Genomic DNA, 12,504 nt, shown 5'->3' on the forward strand with positions numbered 1-12,504 from the left:
CCTGTGGTCCTCCAGATGTTCAGGGACTGCTGCCAGGGACTCATGGGAATTGTAGTCCTTGAACATCTGGAGGACCACGGGTTGACTACCCCTGCTCTGGAGCATCAACAGTAAAAGGGTCCAATGTGAGACGCTGACACCAGCTCCTCCTTAAAAGTACAAGGCCCTCTAGGCTCTAACTGTAGGTCTTCAGCTGTCCATGGACTACAATTACCAGAAGTCCCTGCAGGCCAGAATGCTATGGACCAAGTTTACCTTGATTTCATTAAAGCTTTTGATAAGGTACCACATTAAATTCTAGAACAATTAACACAGTTGGTCCTTGAGCAGCTAGAGCAGGTGGCTGTAATTACTAAGAGTCAGCATGGCTTTCCCAAGAACAGGTCATGTCAGACTAACTGTGCCTCTTTTTGAGAAAGTTACTACCTTGCTAGATCAGGGGAATGCTGTGGACATAGTTTACTTTGATTTCAGTAAGGCTTTCAATAAGGTTAACCATGATATTCTTATTGACAAGTTGGCAAAATGTGGTACGAATCCTATTAGGTGGATTGAAAACTGGTTGACAGAGCGGGCTCAAATGCTGCTTTGTAGTTGGTTCATCATCTTGGAGAGGAGCAATGAGTGGAGTGCCTCAGGGGTCTGTCCTGGGCCCTGTGTTGTGCAACATATTTATAAATGATTTAATTCTGCACTTAGGTAGGAAAAATCATTTGCATCACTATAGGTGAGACTTGTCTTGGGGGATCACTTGGGCATGAAATTGGGGTCACTATAGGTGGTTAGGTAGTTGTGAGTTCCTACATTGTGCAGGGGGTTGGACTAGATGACCCTGGAGGTACCTTCGAACTCTGTGATTCTATGAACCATGGATTGCAGAAGCCCTTCTTTAATCATCGCTATCAGAGGCTTTCTTTTAGATTCAAGTGGGCAGCTATGTTGGTCTGCAGAACAAATCTTGACTCCAGGGGCACCTTTAAGACCAACAGAGTTTTATTCACGGTCTGAGCTTTCGTGGGCTTCCTCAGATACAAGGCCATGGAATGGAAGTAATTTGAGGTTGTGTGACTACACATGAAAGCTCTGGTTTTCTTTGAGAAGTTCTAAATTAGTGGTTCTCAACCTTCCTAATGCCGTGACCCTTTCATATAGTTCCTCATGATGTGGGGACCCCCAACCATGAAATTCTGCAGGTGTCCTTTCACAGAAATTAAACCAAAACTGACCAATAGTGTGAAGATCCATTGTTCATGATTGTATATAACTTGTGCATAAATTGGCGGGTGCCTTCAGGAAGAGTGGCATCAGTGGCAGTGTGCCCCCCCCCCAGCCAAGCTGCTTGCCCAAAGAGGTCCCAACCCCCAGGTTTAGAACCACGGCCCTAAAAGCTCCCCCACCCATAAAGTTTATACACTCCAAATAAGATGGTCTTTATTTATTCGTTGTTATTTATAGTCTTTCTCACTTGGACCGAAAGCAGACTTCACAGAATGAGTCAATGCAGCAGCAGAAGACATTCCATGCACAATGTCAGGGAGTGGACGGTGCGGTCCAGCTGCAACTGACTGTCAGCAACCCAGCAGGGTTTTCAAGGCAAGGCAAGAGACTTAGAGGTGGCCTGTTGCTGCGTCACAACCTTGGGCTTCCTTGGATGTCTCCCATCCAAATATGAACCAGGGACAACCCTGCTTAGCCTTCAGGATCTGGCTAGCCTGGGCTAACCAGGTCAGGGGGCGGAGTATTGTTAAATAAAGGATCAACTCTATCCCCCCCCCCCAGTTCCTACAGTGGCGCCAAACCTAAAGCAACTGTCCAGAGCGTTTTTAACAGGTCTCTCTTCAACGCCCGAAGCAAGCTCATCCCTCAAGAGGGAGCCTTCATTTGCAGTCCAGGTTCAGATCCTCAGGCCAGTACTGATCGTCCATATAGTGGTCATTGTCGGTGCAGTGCCCTGGAGGGCTGGAGGGAAGACTCGGGGGCAGCTGGCCACTCATGTCCTCCTCCCACTGTCTCTCCACCAATCTGTACAGTTCCATAGAGGCCTGAGCATCTTCTACTGACGAGTGCCCCTTTGGGCTCACCTAGCAGGAGGGAGAGGAAAAACAGAAACCTGCTTTGAACACAAAGTTCCAGGCCTTACGGTCCACGGCCACTCCGCATACCTCAAGCTGACTGTTTCTCATTGTCGTTTATGCCACCCTTTTGCAGCACAACCCAAAGAGTTAGCGGTACTTTGTGCTGAGAGGAAGCACCCCCTCTCCGGAAAGGCCCAAGGGGAGTCACGGGGATCAACTCACCTGGCCTGGAAAAATAAAACCCCTTGCTTTGAATGCTGAGCCATTTGTGGGAACTTGGGGGAGAAGCCATGGCAGAGCATCTGCTTGGCTCGCAAAAGATGCCAGGTTAAGTCCCCGGCATCTCCCCCTAAAAGCATCTGTCAGTTGGTGGACGTGAAAGTCCTCCTCCTGAGACCCAGCCTGAGTAGACCGTTCTAGCTTCAGTGGACCCGATTCTTGACTGACCATGGACAGCCTTACGAGTCCTGACTGTATTCAGTGATCTCATCTGCCTACTTCAGACCTATCTGCCACTTGGCTGAACTAGACTTTTTAACCTCTGACTAGCCACATACCTCACTGTCCAACATGAGAACATTTGCTGGAGGGGTGGGGTGTCCTCAATAGGAACATGCTGAGAAGCAAGAGTTGGAGAGGCAGGATGGGGCCCGACTGCAGAGAGCTCCAAGGGAGTTTTGGCTGGGCATTGAACAGGATGATGTCACAAAAGCTGTAATGTTCATACACGCAAGCCTACCCTGGACCCCAGATGATGGGTGTGTGGGTGTGAAGCAGTCCACAAGTTCAGTTTTAGGCACCACAACTGAAGAAAGATGTAGAGAAACTGGAGTGCGTCCATGGGGAAGGCTATGAAGAAGGTGAGGGGTTTGGAGACCAAGAAGCGCCCAACCCTAATTATGAGTGGGTGGGCAGGAAGGGATATGTCACTGTTTGCCTCTTGTGGCCCTTCCTTGCATACCTAGGGAACTGCTGGTTGCCACTGTGGGATGGTAGAAGAATTTCCCCCAGGCCAAGCTGGATTCTGGAGACTTTGTGTGTGGGTTAGGGTTAGGGCATCACTTGGGCATGAAATTGGGACCACCATGGGTGGGCAGGTAGTTGTGAGTTCCTGCATTGTGCAGGGGTTGGACTGGAGGTCCCTTCCAACTCTGATTGTGAGATTCACACGATTACCTGGATGTGTTTGTGCAGCAGTGTCTTTGCTAAAGTCTTGAGAGAGACATTGGCTTTCAGAGGCAGCCCCCCGTTCCCTCTCAGGAGGGGGCACTGGCTAGTGTCCCGCGTCCATTCTTGGGGATGGAAATATTTCAGGGCTCGGAAGTCATTGTGAACGGCATGTCCCACCACTATTTTGCCTTTTAAAATCTGCAGGACCTGCAAGGGAGAAAAGACTGTCAGTCCACTCTAGGCCAAGTAGTCAGGAGTGATGAAAATACGCTCCTTACACTTAAAGATTATGCGAAAGCCAGCGTGGTGGAGTGGCCACAGTGTCCCAACTGGACCCATTTCTCAACTGCATGCCTCTCTCAAATGGCAGCACTTAATAGATTATTTTTAAAAGGACACAGATGCTAGCCAATATGACCCAGGAGAAACTCCAAAAAGACAGAAACCAAGAAGCAGATGCCCTGAACCAAGGTTATCTCCTCATTCAAGTCAACAGAGGACAGTAAACCTCCAGCCATGGTTTCGTTTCTTTGATAGACTGTCATCTTGCAGCAGTTAGCAGGCCTTGGTGGTGGAGGAAAGTGCGATCAAGGCACAGCTGACTTATGGTGACCTAAGAGACAATTAGAGTTGTTTTGCCACTGCCCCCCCCCACTGCCCCCCAACCCTGAGATTCCATGAAGGTCCTATCCAGGGTTGCTGATGCTTAATTTCCGAGTCCTGATGAGCTCTGACTATCCTGGGCTCTCCAGGTCATGGCGGCAAGCCTTGGTTACCTCAGCCCTAGCTCTGGGAGGACCTCGCTCTCACCTCTGCCCGTGCCGTCATGAAGGGAATTGCCTTCTGCAAGTGGCGCCAGGTGATGCCACTCCACCGAGTCCTATAATCCACCACGGGGAGCTGTGGCCGAATGTACTTGTCATAGATCACGTCGCCGTCGTAGCTCACCACTGAGCACCGAGCCAGCTCACTCACTTTCCCGGCAGGGCCCGTGCCCACCATTTCACAGTCTATTGCCACCGGCTTGTTAGACCTGGGTTTCACCAAAGAGGATGAATCTGCGTCTGCAGCAAAGCTAGAAGGAAAGGGGACCGCATCCGTAAGGCCTTGGGAAGACGAACATTGCCTGGCTGTTCTTGCTGGCAGGACTGATGCTGCTGCACAGAGCGTGCTCCGGTCCTTCTCCGCCTCATCCTTGGTCCGCTGGCTGACTTCCCCACCCGGCGTTTTGCAGGTCTTGGAGGGGCCTGGTGCCCTGCACAGGGCCTCTTCCTGCAATGTGTGTCTCAACAGCTCCTTCCATTCCAGCAATCTACGCGTCATGCAACGTTGATGTTTTCTGGACTTCTTTTTGTTTTGTCGACCAGCTTCAGCACCTGGAGGAGCTTTATGGGGAGTCTGGCCTGGATCCCATTGACGGCAGGGGCATTTGAGAAGCCGGCCACCCACCCCCAAACCACCCGCCTGCTCCCCTTTTTCTGGATCCATCCCTCCTAATGGATGTTTGCTGCTAGAATGCTTCCTGACAAAAAAAGAAAGAAAGAGCAACACAGTTAACCATGCCAGTGCAGAAAAGCTATGGACCCACATAGGGAAGGAGCGTGGTTCAGTGGTAGGACATCTGCCAGGCACACAGAGGGTCCCAAGTTCAATCCCCGGCATCTCCAGTTCAAAAGAGTTAGTGATGTGAAAGACTCTGGTTAGCTACTCCCAGTCAGAATGGGCAATGCTGACCGTGAGGGACTAATGCAGGGGGGGGGGCAACTGTGGCCCTCCAGATGTCCATGGACTACAATTCCCATGAGCCCCTGCTAGCATTCATGGGAATTGTAGTCCATGGGCATCTGGAGGCCATAGGTTGCCCACCCCTGGACTAATGTAGTTAACGTAATTAGGGAGGGAAATATTTACCACAAACTCATTTTGTTTGGATATCATGAGATTCCTTATCAAACAGCTGAAAAGGGATTGTTCAGAAGGAATGCTTTCAGCCCCCGCTTTTAAGACACTCCCCCTTCAGAGATAGAGGTACCCAGTAAGAAGGAATAGGGCCTTTTCTGCAGAGGCATCCTATTTATGCAAGACTCTTTCCACAAAGACTTCCAGGGCACATCCCTTGTCTGCATTCAGTAGTCAGGAAGAGACCTGTTCTTCCTCACGCCTTCAGGGAATTAGTGGCTGCCCCAATAATTTTCCCCCCAATGGTTATTATTTATTTGACTTTTTATTATTTATTATATTTTAAAGTTATTATAATAAGGTTATCATTTTTATTATTATCCAGTTATTTTTAAACAACTGTAAGCCTCCTGAGAGTTGGTTTTTATTAAGCAGAAAAGCAAAATATAAACATTTTAAATAAACAGATCCGGACTGTGACTGGGATACTGGCTTCGTGATGTTGCCATCACATCTCTGAAGACCCCGGCCAAGCGAGGCTCATCCTTCCAGGTCACTGTCACCGTTCGGAGGAGCGGCACGCGTGTCCTTTCCCAACTAGCTTTTTGCATTCCCAGCCTGGCCTCTCCCAAGCTGTCGTCACTCGCCTGTCAGCCCCAAGTGGACAAAGGGCAGAATTCACGCAGCCTGTCCCAAGCGGAGTGCAAAATCTGAGCCTCCACCATTCTTACTCCTCTACTGTTCCGCATTTTATATAGTTCTGTTTTTGCCTGGTCTGTGGGAACCAACATAATGATCCCCCCCCCCCATACTAGTAAAGGCTCCAGTGATCCACCAAATTGCTCAGGGCATCAAACATCTGCTGGAACACATCACAGCTCTCCCAATTACACTCACCTGACACCCAACCAAATCCCTTTCTCTTCCTCTCCTTAGTGCTGGGTCACTCTGCTTAAGGCAGCACAGGAGAGCCAGAGGAAGGGCTACGAGCTTCAGAGTGGCTGTTTACTGATTGCCAACTCTAGCATGGGAAGTCCCTGGAGGTCTAGGGGCAAGTGCCTGGGGGTGAGTGGGAAGAGTCTGGGGAGGGATGTCACCTGGGATCTCTGGCAGACCAGAGTTGTCTCTCCCACCCACCCCAATCAGCCCAGTGCCGGGAGAACTCCCAAGCTCCACCTGGAGGCTGGAAGCACACACCCTCCCTCGACGAGCAAAGGCATTTAACTTCCTTCACTGAGGTTTCTTTAAGTTTTGTTTTATTTGACATTTATGTGGAAACCTTTTTAGGGTTGCCGGGATCTTACGCCTTGCACTTTCTCGCATGCCAATAAAGGTGACACTGAATGACAGCTGAGGACGCCGAAAGTGAACCCGGGGCCTCCTACATACGAAGAGAAGCCCCACTACGGAGGCTCTCTGGCCGGGGCTCCCTTCGCACGGCCGCCGCCCTCTCCCCCTTACCTGCCCCAATGGCCCGGGGCTGCCCACCTGCGTCCCCCTTACCTGGCCCAGCCGGCTCCCCACGTGGCGCTCCCGGAAGTCAGCGGCGCCGGCATGCCCGGGCAAGTCCGCCGGCCGGCCACGCCCCCTCTCGAGGATTGGCCGCCGTAGCCGCGGGGGCGAGCGCGATCTGCATAAGGGGCGTGGCCTAGGGGCGGCGCCGCGGCTGAGGCTGGCGGGGGCCGTGTTGGTCTGAAGCAGCGCAATACAACGCGAGTCCAAGAGTGCCTTTAAGACTACCAAGACTCGCATTTTTTCCCCCAGCTGCCCTCCAAAGAAAGAAGTCAGTTCCAAGACTCTTTAAATTGGAAGCATCTGCCTCTGAACATGGAGGTTCCGTTCAATTCTCGTGGCCAATAGTCCACTGAGGGATGTAACCGAACGCAGATTACATGCACTGAGTTAATACAGCCAGTAGGATGAGAGAGCTAATGATAAGCGATATAAGAACAGGGTTATAAGCGATATAAGAACAGGAACATACAAAACATGAGTATTAGAATAATAGAATCCTAGAGTTGGAAGCCCCCTTCAAGGATCGCTGCCTTGTTGTGGCAAGGGGGCTTGCGTAGTTCAGTGAAGCTATGAGCTATGCCGTGCAGGGCCACCCAAGACGGACAGGTCATAGCTGAGAGCTCTGACAAAAGGTGATCCACTGGAGAAGGAAATGGCAAACCACTCCAGTATCTTTGCCATGAAAACTCTATGGACAGTTCCAATAGGCATAACGATATGACGCTGGAAGATGAGCCCCTCAGGTCGGAAGGTGTCCAATATGCTACTGGGGATGAGCAGACGGCTAGTACGAGTAGCGCCAGAATGAATGAAGCGGCTGGGCCAAAGCCGAAAGGACGCTCAGTTGTGGAAGTAACTGGTGGCGAAAAGACAGTCCGATGCTGTAAAGATTTTTATTCCATAGGAACCTGGAACGTCAGATCCATGAATCAAGGCAAGCTGGACGTGGTTAAACAAGAAATGACAAGACTGAACATCGACATTTTAGGAATCAGTGAACTAAAATGGACAGGAATGGGTGAATTTAATTCAGATGACCATCAGGTATACTACTGTGGACAAGAATCTCGCAGAAGAAATGGAGTAGCCTTCATAATCAATAAGAGAGTAAGAAAAGCAGTCTTGGGATACAATCTCCAAAATGACAGAATGATCTCAGTTCGAATCCAAGGCAAACCATTCAACATCACAGTGATCCAGGTCTACGCCCCAACCACTGCTGCTGAAGAGGATGAAATTGATCAGTTCTATGAAGCCCTACAACACCTTCTAGAAGCAACGCCCAAAAATGATGTGCTTATCATCATGGGGGATTGGAATGCTAAAGTAGGAAGCCAAAAGATAACTGGGATAACAGGCAAGTTTGGCCTTGGAGTACAAAATGAAGCAGGGCACAGGCTGGTAGAATTTTGTCAAGAGAATACAATGGTCATAGCAAACACTCTTTTCCAGCAACCCAAGAGACGACTCTACACATGGACATCACCAGACGGTCAACACAGAAATCAGATTGACTATGTGCTCTGCAGCCAAAGATGGAAATGTTCTATCCAGTCAATAAAAACAAGACCAGGAGCTGATTGTGGTTCAGATCATGAACTTCTTGTTGCAAAATTTAGGCTTAAATTGAAGAAAGTAGGGAAAAGCACTAGGCCACTCAGGTATGAACTAAATCATATCCCCGACGAATACACAGTGGAGGTGACAAATAGATTTAAGGAATTAGATCTGATAGACAGAGTGCCTGAAGAACTATGGACGGAGGTTCGCAACATTGTACAAGAGGTAGCAACTAAAACCATCCCAAAGAAAAAGAAATGCAAGAAATCAAAATGGCTGTCTGAGGAAGCTTTACAAATAGCTAAGGAGAGAAGGGAAGTGAAAGGCAAGGGAGAAAGAGAAAGATACACCCAACTGAATGCAGAATTCCAGAGAAAAGCTAGAAGAGATAAGAATGCCTTCTTAAATGAACAGTGCAAACAAATAGAAGAAAACAATAGAATGGGGAGGACCAGAGATCTTTTCAAGAAAATTGGAGATATGAAGAGAACGTTTCATGCAAAGATGGGTATGATAAGGGACCAAAATGGTAGGGACCTCACAGAAGCAGAAGAGATTAAACAAAGGTGGCAAAATTATACAGAAGAACTATACAAGAGCGAGCTTAACATCCCTGATGACCACAATGGGGTAGTTACTGACCTGGAGCCAGACATCCTGGAATGTGAAGTCAAATGGGCCTTAGGAAGTCTGAGCAACAATAAAGCTAGTGGTGGTGACAGCATTCCAGTTGAACTATTCAAAATCTTAAAGGACGATGCAGTAAAAGTGCTACACTCAATATGCCAGCAAATTTGGAAAACTCAACAATGGCCACAGGATTGGAAAAGGTCAGTTTACATTCCAATCCCAAAGAAGGGCAATGCCAAAGAATGTTCAAACTACCGCACCATTGCACTAATTTCTCATGCTAGCAAAGTTATGCTCAAAATCCTACAAGCTAGGCTCCAGCAATATGTGGACCGAGAACTTCCAGAAGTACAGGCAGGATTTCGAAGAGGCAGAGGAACTAGAGATCAAATTGCCAACATACGCTGGATCATGGAGAAAGCTAGGGAGTACCAGAAGAACGTCTACTTCTGCTTCATTGACTATGCAAAAGCCTTTGATTGTGTGGAGCACAACAAATTGTGGCAAGTTCTTAAAGAGATGGGAATACCAGAGCATCTTATTTGTCTCTTGAGAAATTTATATGCAGGTCAAGAAGCAACAGTGAAAACTGAACATGGAATCACTGACTGGTTCAAAATTGAGAAAGGAGTTCGGCAAGGCTGTATACTGTCGCCTTGCCTATTTAACTTGTATGCAGAGCACATCATGAGAAATGCGGGATTAGAGGAGTCACAAATTGGGATCAAGATTGCAGGGAGAAATATCAACAACCTCAGATATGCAGATGATACCACTCTAATGGCAGAAAGTGAAGAGGAACTAAAGAGCCTGTTGATGCGGGTGAAGGAGGAGAGTGCAAAAGTTGGCTTGAAACTCAACATCAAGAAAACAAAGATCATGGCATCCGGCCCTCTCAATTCCTGGCAAATAGAAGGGGAAGAAATGGAGATAGTGACAGATTTTATTTTCCTGGGCTCCAAGATCACTGCAGATGGGGACTGCAGCAAAGAAATTATAAGACGCTTGCTCCTGGGGAGGAAAGCTATGGCAAATCTAGACAGCATCCTAAAAAGCAGAGACATCACCCTGCCAACAAAAGTGCGTTTAGTCAAGGCTATGGTCTTCCCAGTTGCAATGTATGGCTGCGAAAGTTGGACCATAAGGAAGGCCGAGCGTCAAAGAATTGAGGCTTTTGAACTCTGGTGCTGGAGAAGACTCTTGCGAGTCCCTTGGACTGCAAGGCGAACAAACCGGTCAGTCCTAGAGGAGATCAGCCCTGACTGCTCTTTAGAAGGCCAGATCCTGAAGATGAAACTCAAATATTTCGGCCACCTCATGAGAAGGAAGGACTCCCTGGAGAAGAGCCTAATGCTGGGAGCGATCGAGGGCAAAAGAAGAAGGGGACGACAGAGAATGAGGTGGATGGATGGAGTCACTGAAGCAGTAGGTGCAAACTTAAATGGACTCCGGGGAATGGTAGAGGACAGGAAGGCCTGGAGGATCATTGTCCATGGGGTCGCGATGGGTCGGACACGACTTCGCACATAACAACAACAGAGTTGGAAGGGGCCATACAAGCCATTGAGTCCAGCCCCCTGCTCAACGCAGGATGGCAGTCAAGAAGAAGAAGACTTGGTTCTTGTATGCCGCTTTTCCCTACCCGAAGAAGGCTCAAAGCGGCTTCCACTCGCCTTCCCATTCCTCTCCCCACAACAGACACCCTGTGAGGGGGGTGAGGCTGATAGAGCCCTGATATCACTGCTCGGTCAGAACAGCTTTATCAGTGCCGTGGCGAGCCCAAGGTCACCCAGCTGGTTGCATGTGGGGGAGCGCAGAATCGAACCCGGCATGCCAGATTAGAAGTCCGCACTCCTAACCACTACACCAAACTGGCTCTCAAGCAGCCTTTCTCAAGTTTTTCACTGTTGAGAAAACTCAAGAAACTCAAGGCTTCAAGAGACCCCAGAAGTTGCGCAACCATACAGAATATGGTCAGGAAGCAGAGCTGTGTGCATGCCCACCTGGGGCTCCACCCCTTCCTACTCCCTCCAGGCCCATCACTGGCCATCAGGGAAGGGGAGGTCGCCATAACCATACATGGTTCTATCACCCGATAAATGTTTAATAAATTAAAAAAAAAACACCTTCCAAGCACTTGGGAAACCCTCCCAGGGCCTTCAAGAAACCCCAGGGTTTCACCAGACCCTGATTGAGAAAGCCTGGCCTAAAGGATAAATCCAGCAACTTCTTAAAGACCACCAGTGAGGGGGAGCTCACCACCTCCTTAGGCAGCCTATTCCACTGCTGAACTACTCTGACTGTGAATTTCTCTCTCCCTGATATCTAGCCAGTACCATTCTACACAGTTTAAAACCATTACCGTGGTTCCTCTCCTCTGCTGCCCACAGAAACCTTTCCCTGTCGTCCTCCAAGTGACAACCTTTCAGATACTTAAAGACAGCAATCATGTGCCCTCTCAACCTCCTTTTCTCCAGGCTGAACATTCCCAAGTCCCTCAACCTATCTTCATAGGGCTTGGTCCCTTGGCCCCAAATCAAATTCGTCGCTCTCCTCTGTACCCTTTCAATTTTATCTACGTCCTTCTTGAAGTGAGGCCTCCAAAACTGCCCACAGTACTCCAGGTGTGGTCTGACCAGTGCCGTATACAATGGGACTATGACATCTTGTGATTTTGATGTGATGCCCCTGTTGATACAGCCCAAGACTGTATTTGCCTTCTTTACTGCTGCATTACACTGCCTGCTTATATTTAGCGTATAGTCTACAAGCTCCCCAAGATCTCATTCACACACATTGCTCCCCAGAAGGGTCTCTCTCATGCTTCTCATTTTTGTGACCCAGATGCAGAACTTTGCACTTGTCCTTATTGAATGGCATCTTGTTCTCATTGGCCCACTTTTCCCGCGTATTCAGATCTCTTTGAACTCTATCTCTATCTTGTGGGGTGTTCACTGTTCCTCCCAATTAGGTGTCATCTGCAAATTTATTGAGGAGTCCCTCTGCTCCCTCATCCAGATGATTGATAAAAATGTTGAAAAGTACCAGACCCCATCCTGAGTCTTGTGTCACCCTGCTGCTCACCTCCCCCCAATCTGGGGTAATACCATTGAGAAGATCTAAGAGTTAGCTATGGTGTGTTAAATAATACATGAAAATGGCATTGCATAGGAATGAAACCAGTGCAGTGAAAGCAAGATAAGAGTAAGGCAAACAGATAACATGCTATGAGTTGCCCTATAGTCCTGTTCTGTTTTTCAAATCCCATCCTAGGTTATTTGATAGGCTTCCTTTTCCCCTGCTGCTCGCAGGAAAAGCTCCCCTTTCCCCAGCATCTGGGAAGGAACCTCTTTTGGTCTGGGGTGTCAGGCTTGAAGTGCGGCCTGTAGACCCTAACTTAGTAGCCAAAGGAGCACTTACTGCTTTGTCCAGTATGAAGCTGCCCAGCCCTTGCAGAAGAGCTCTGTGCTTTGTTCCAGCTCCCGAGCAAGCACGTGGCCAGGGCTCACGGCATGTTGCCCCTGTCTGGAAGGACTTTCATTAGCAGCTCTGCCTGGAGCAGAGGGTCTGGAAATTGCCTGCGATGGCATGCCATGTTTTTCCTGTCTCTTCCTGCCTTGTCGTCCCCCAGCAGATGGGATAGTCTCATCCCGCC

General features: G+C 48.8%; 1 protein-coding gene across 2 annotated transcripts; it reads right to left on the minus strand.

Annotated features, from left to right (window-relative positions):
• Window positions 1–1,391: 1,391 nt before the first annotated feature.
• Window positions 1,392–6,863, minus strand: AEN (apoptosis enhancing nuclease). Of its 2 annotated transcripts, XM_077317702.1 has the most exons (4): window positions 6,648–6,863; window positions 4,056–4,767; window positions 3,252–3,452; window positions 1,392–2,081 (listed from the first exon to the last, which is right to left on the minus strand). In XM_077317702.1, exons 1-4 carry the CDS (start codon window positions 6,698–6,700, stop codon window positions 1,878–1,880), a joined length of 1,170 nt encoding a protein of 389 aa, XP_077173817.1. In that variant the 5' UTR covers window positions 6,701–6,863; the 3' UTR covers window positions 1,392–1,877. The 2 variants fall into 2 exon arrangements, with proteins under 2 accessions (XP_077173817.1, XP_077173816.1); XM_077317701.1 differs by lacking the exon at window positions 6,648–6,863 and having other exon boundaries at window positions 1,395–2,081; window positions 4,056–6,588.
• Between the last annotated feature and the right edge of the window lie 5,641 nt (window positions 6,864–12,504).

This window comes from Paroedura picta, chromosome 18, assembly GCF_049243985.1.
Source record: "Paroedura picta isolate Pp20150507F chromosome 18, Ppicta_v3.0, whole genome shotgun sequence".
Lineage (NCBI taxonomy): Eukaryota > Metazoa > Chordata > Lepidosauria > Squamata > Gekkonidae > Paroedura > Paroedura picta.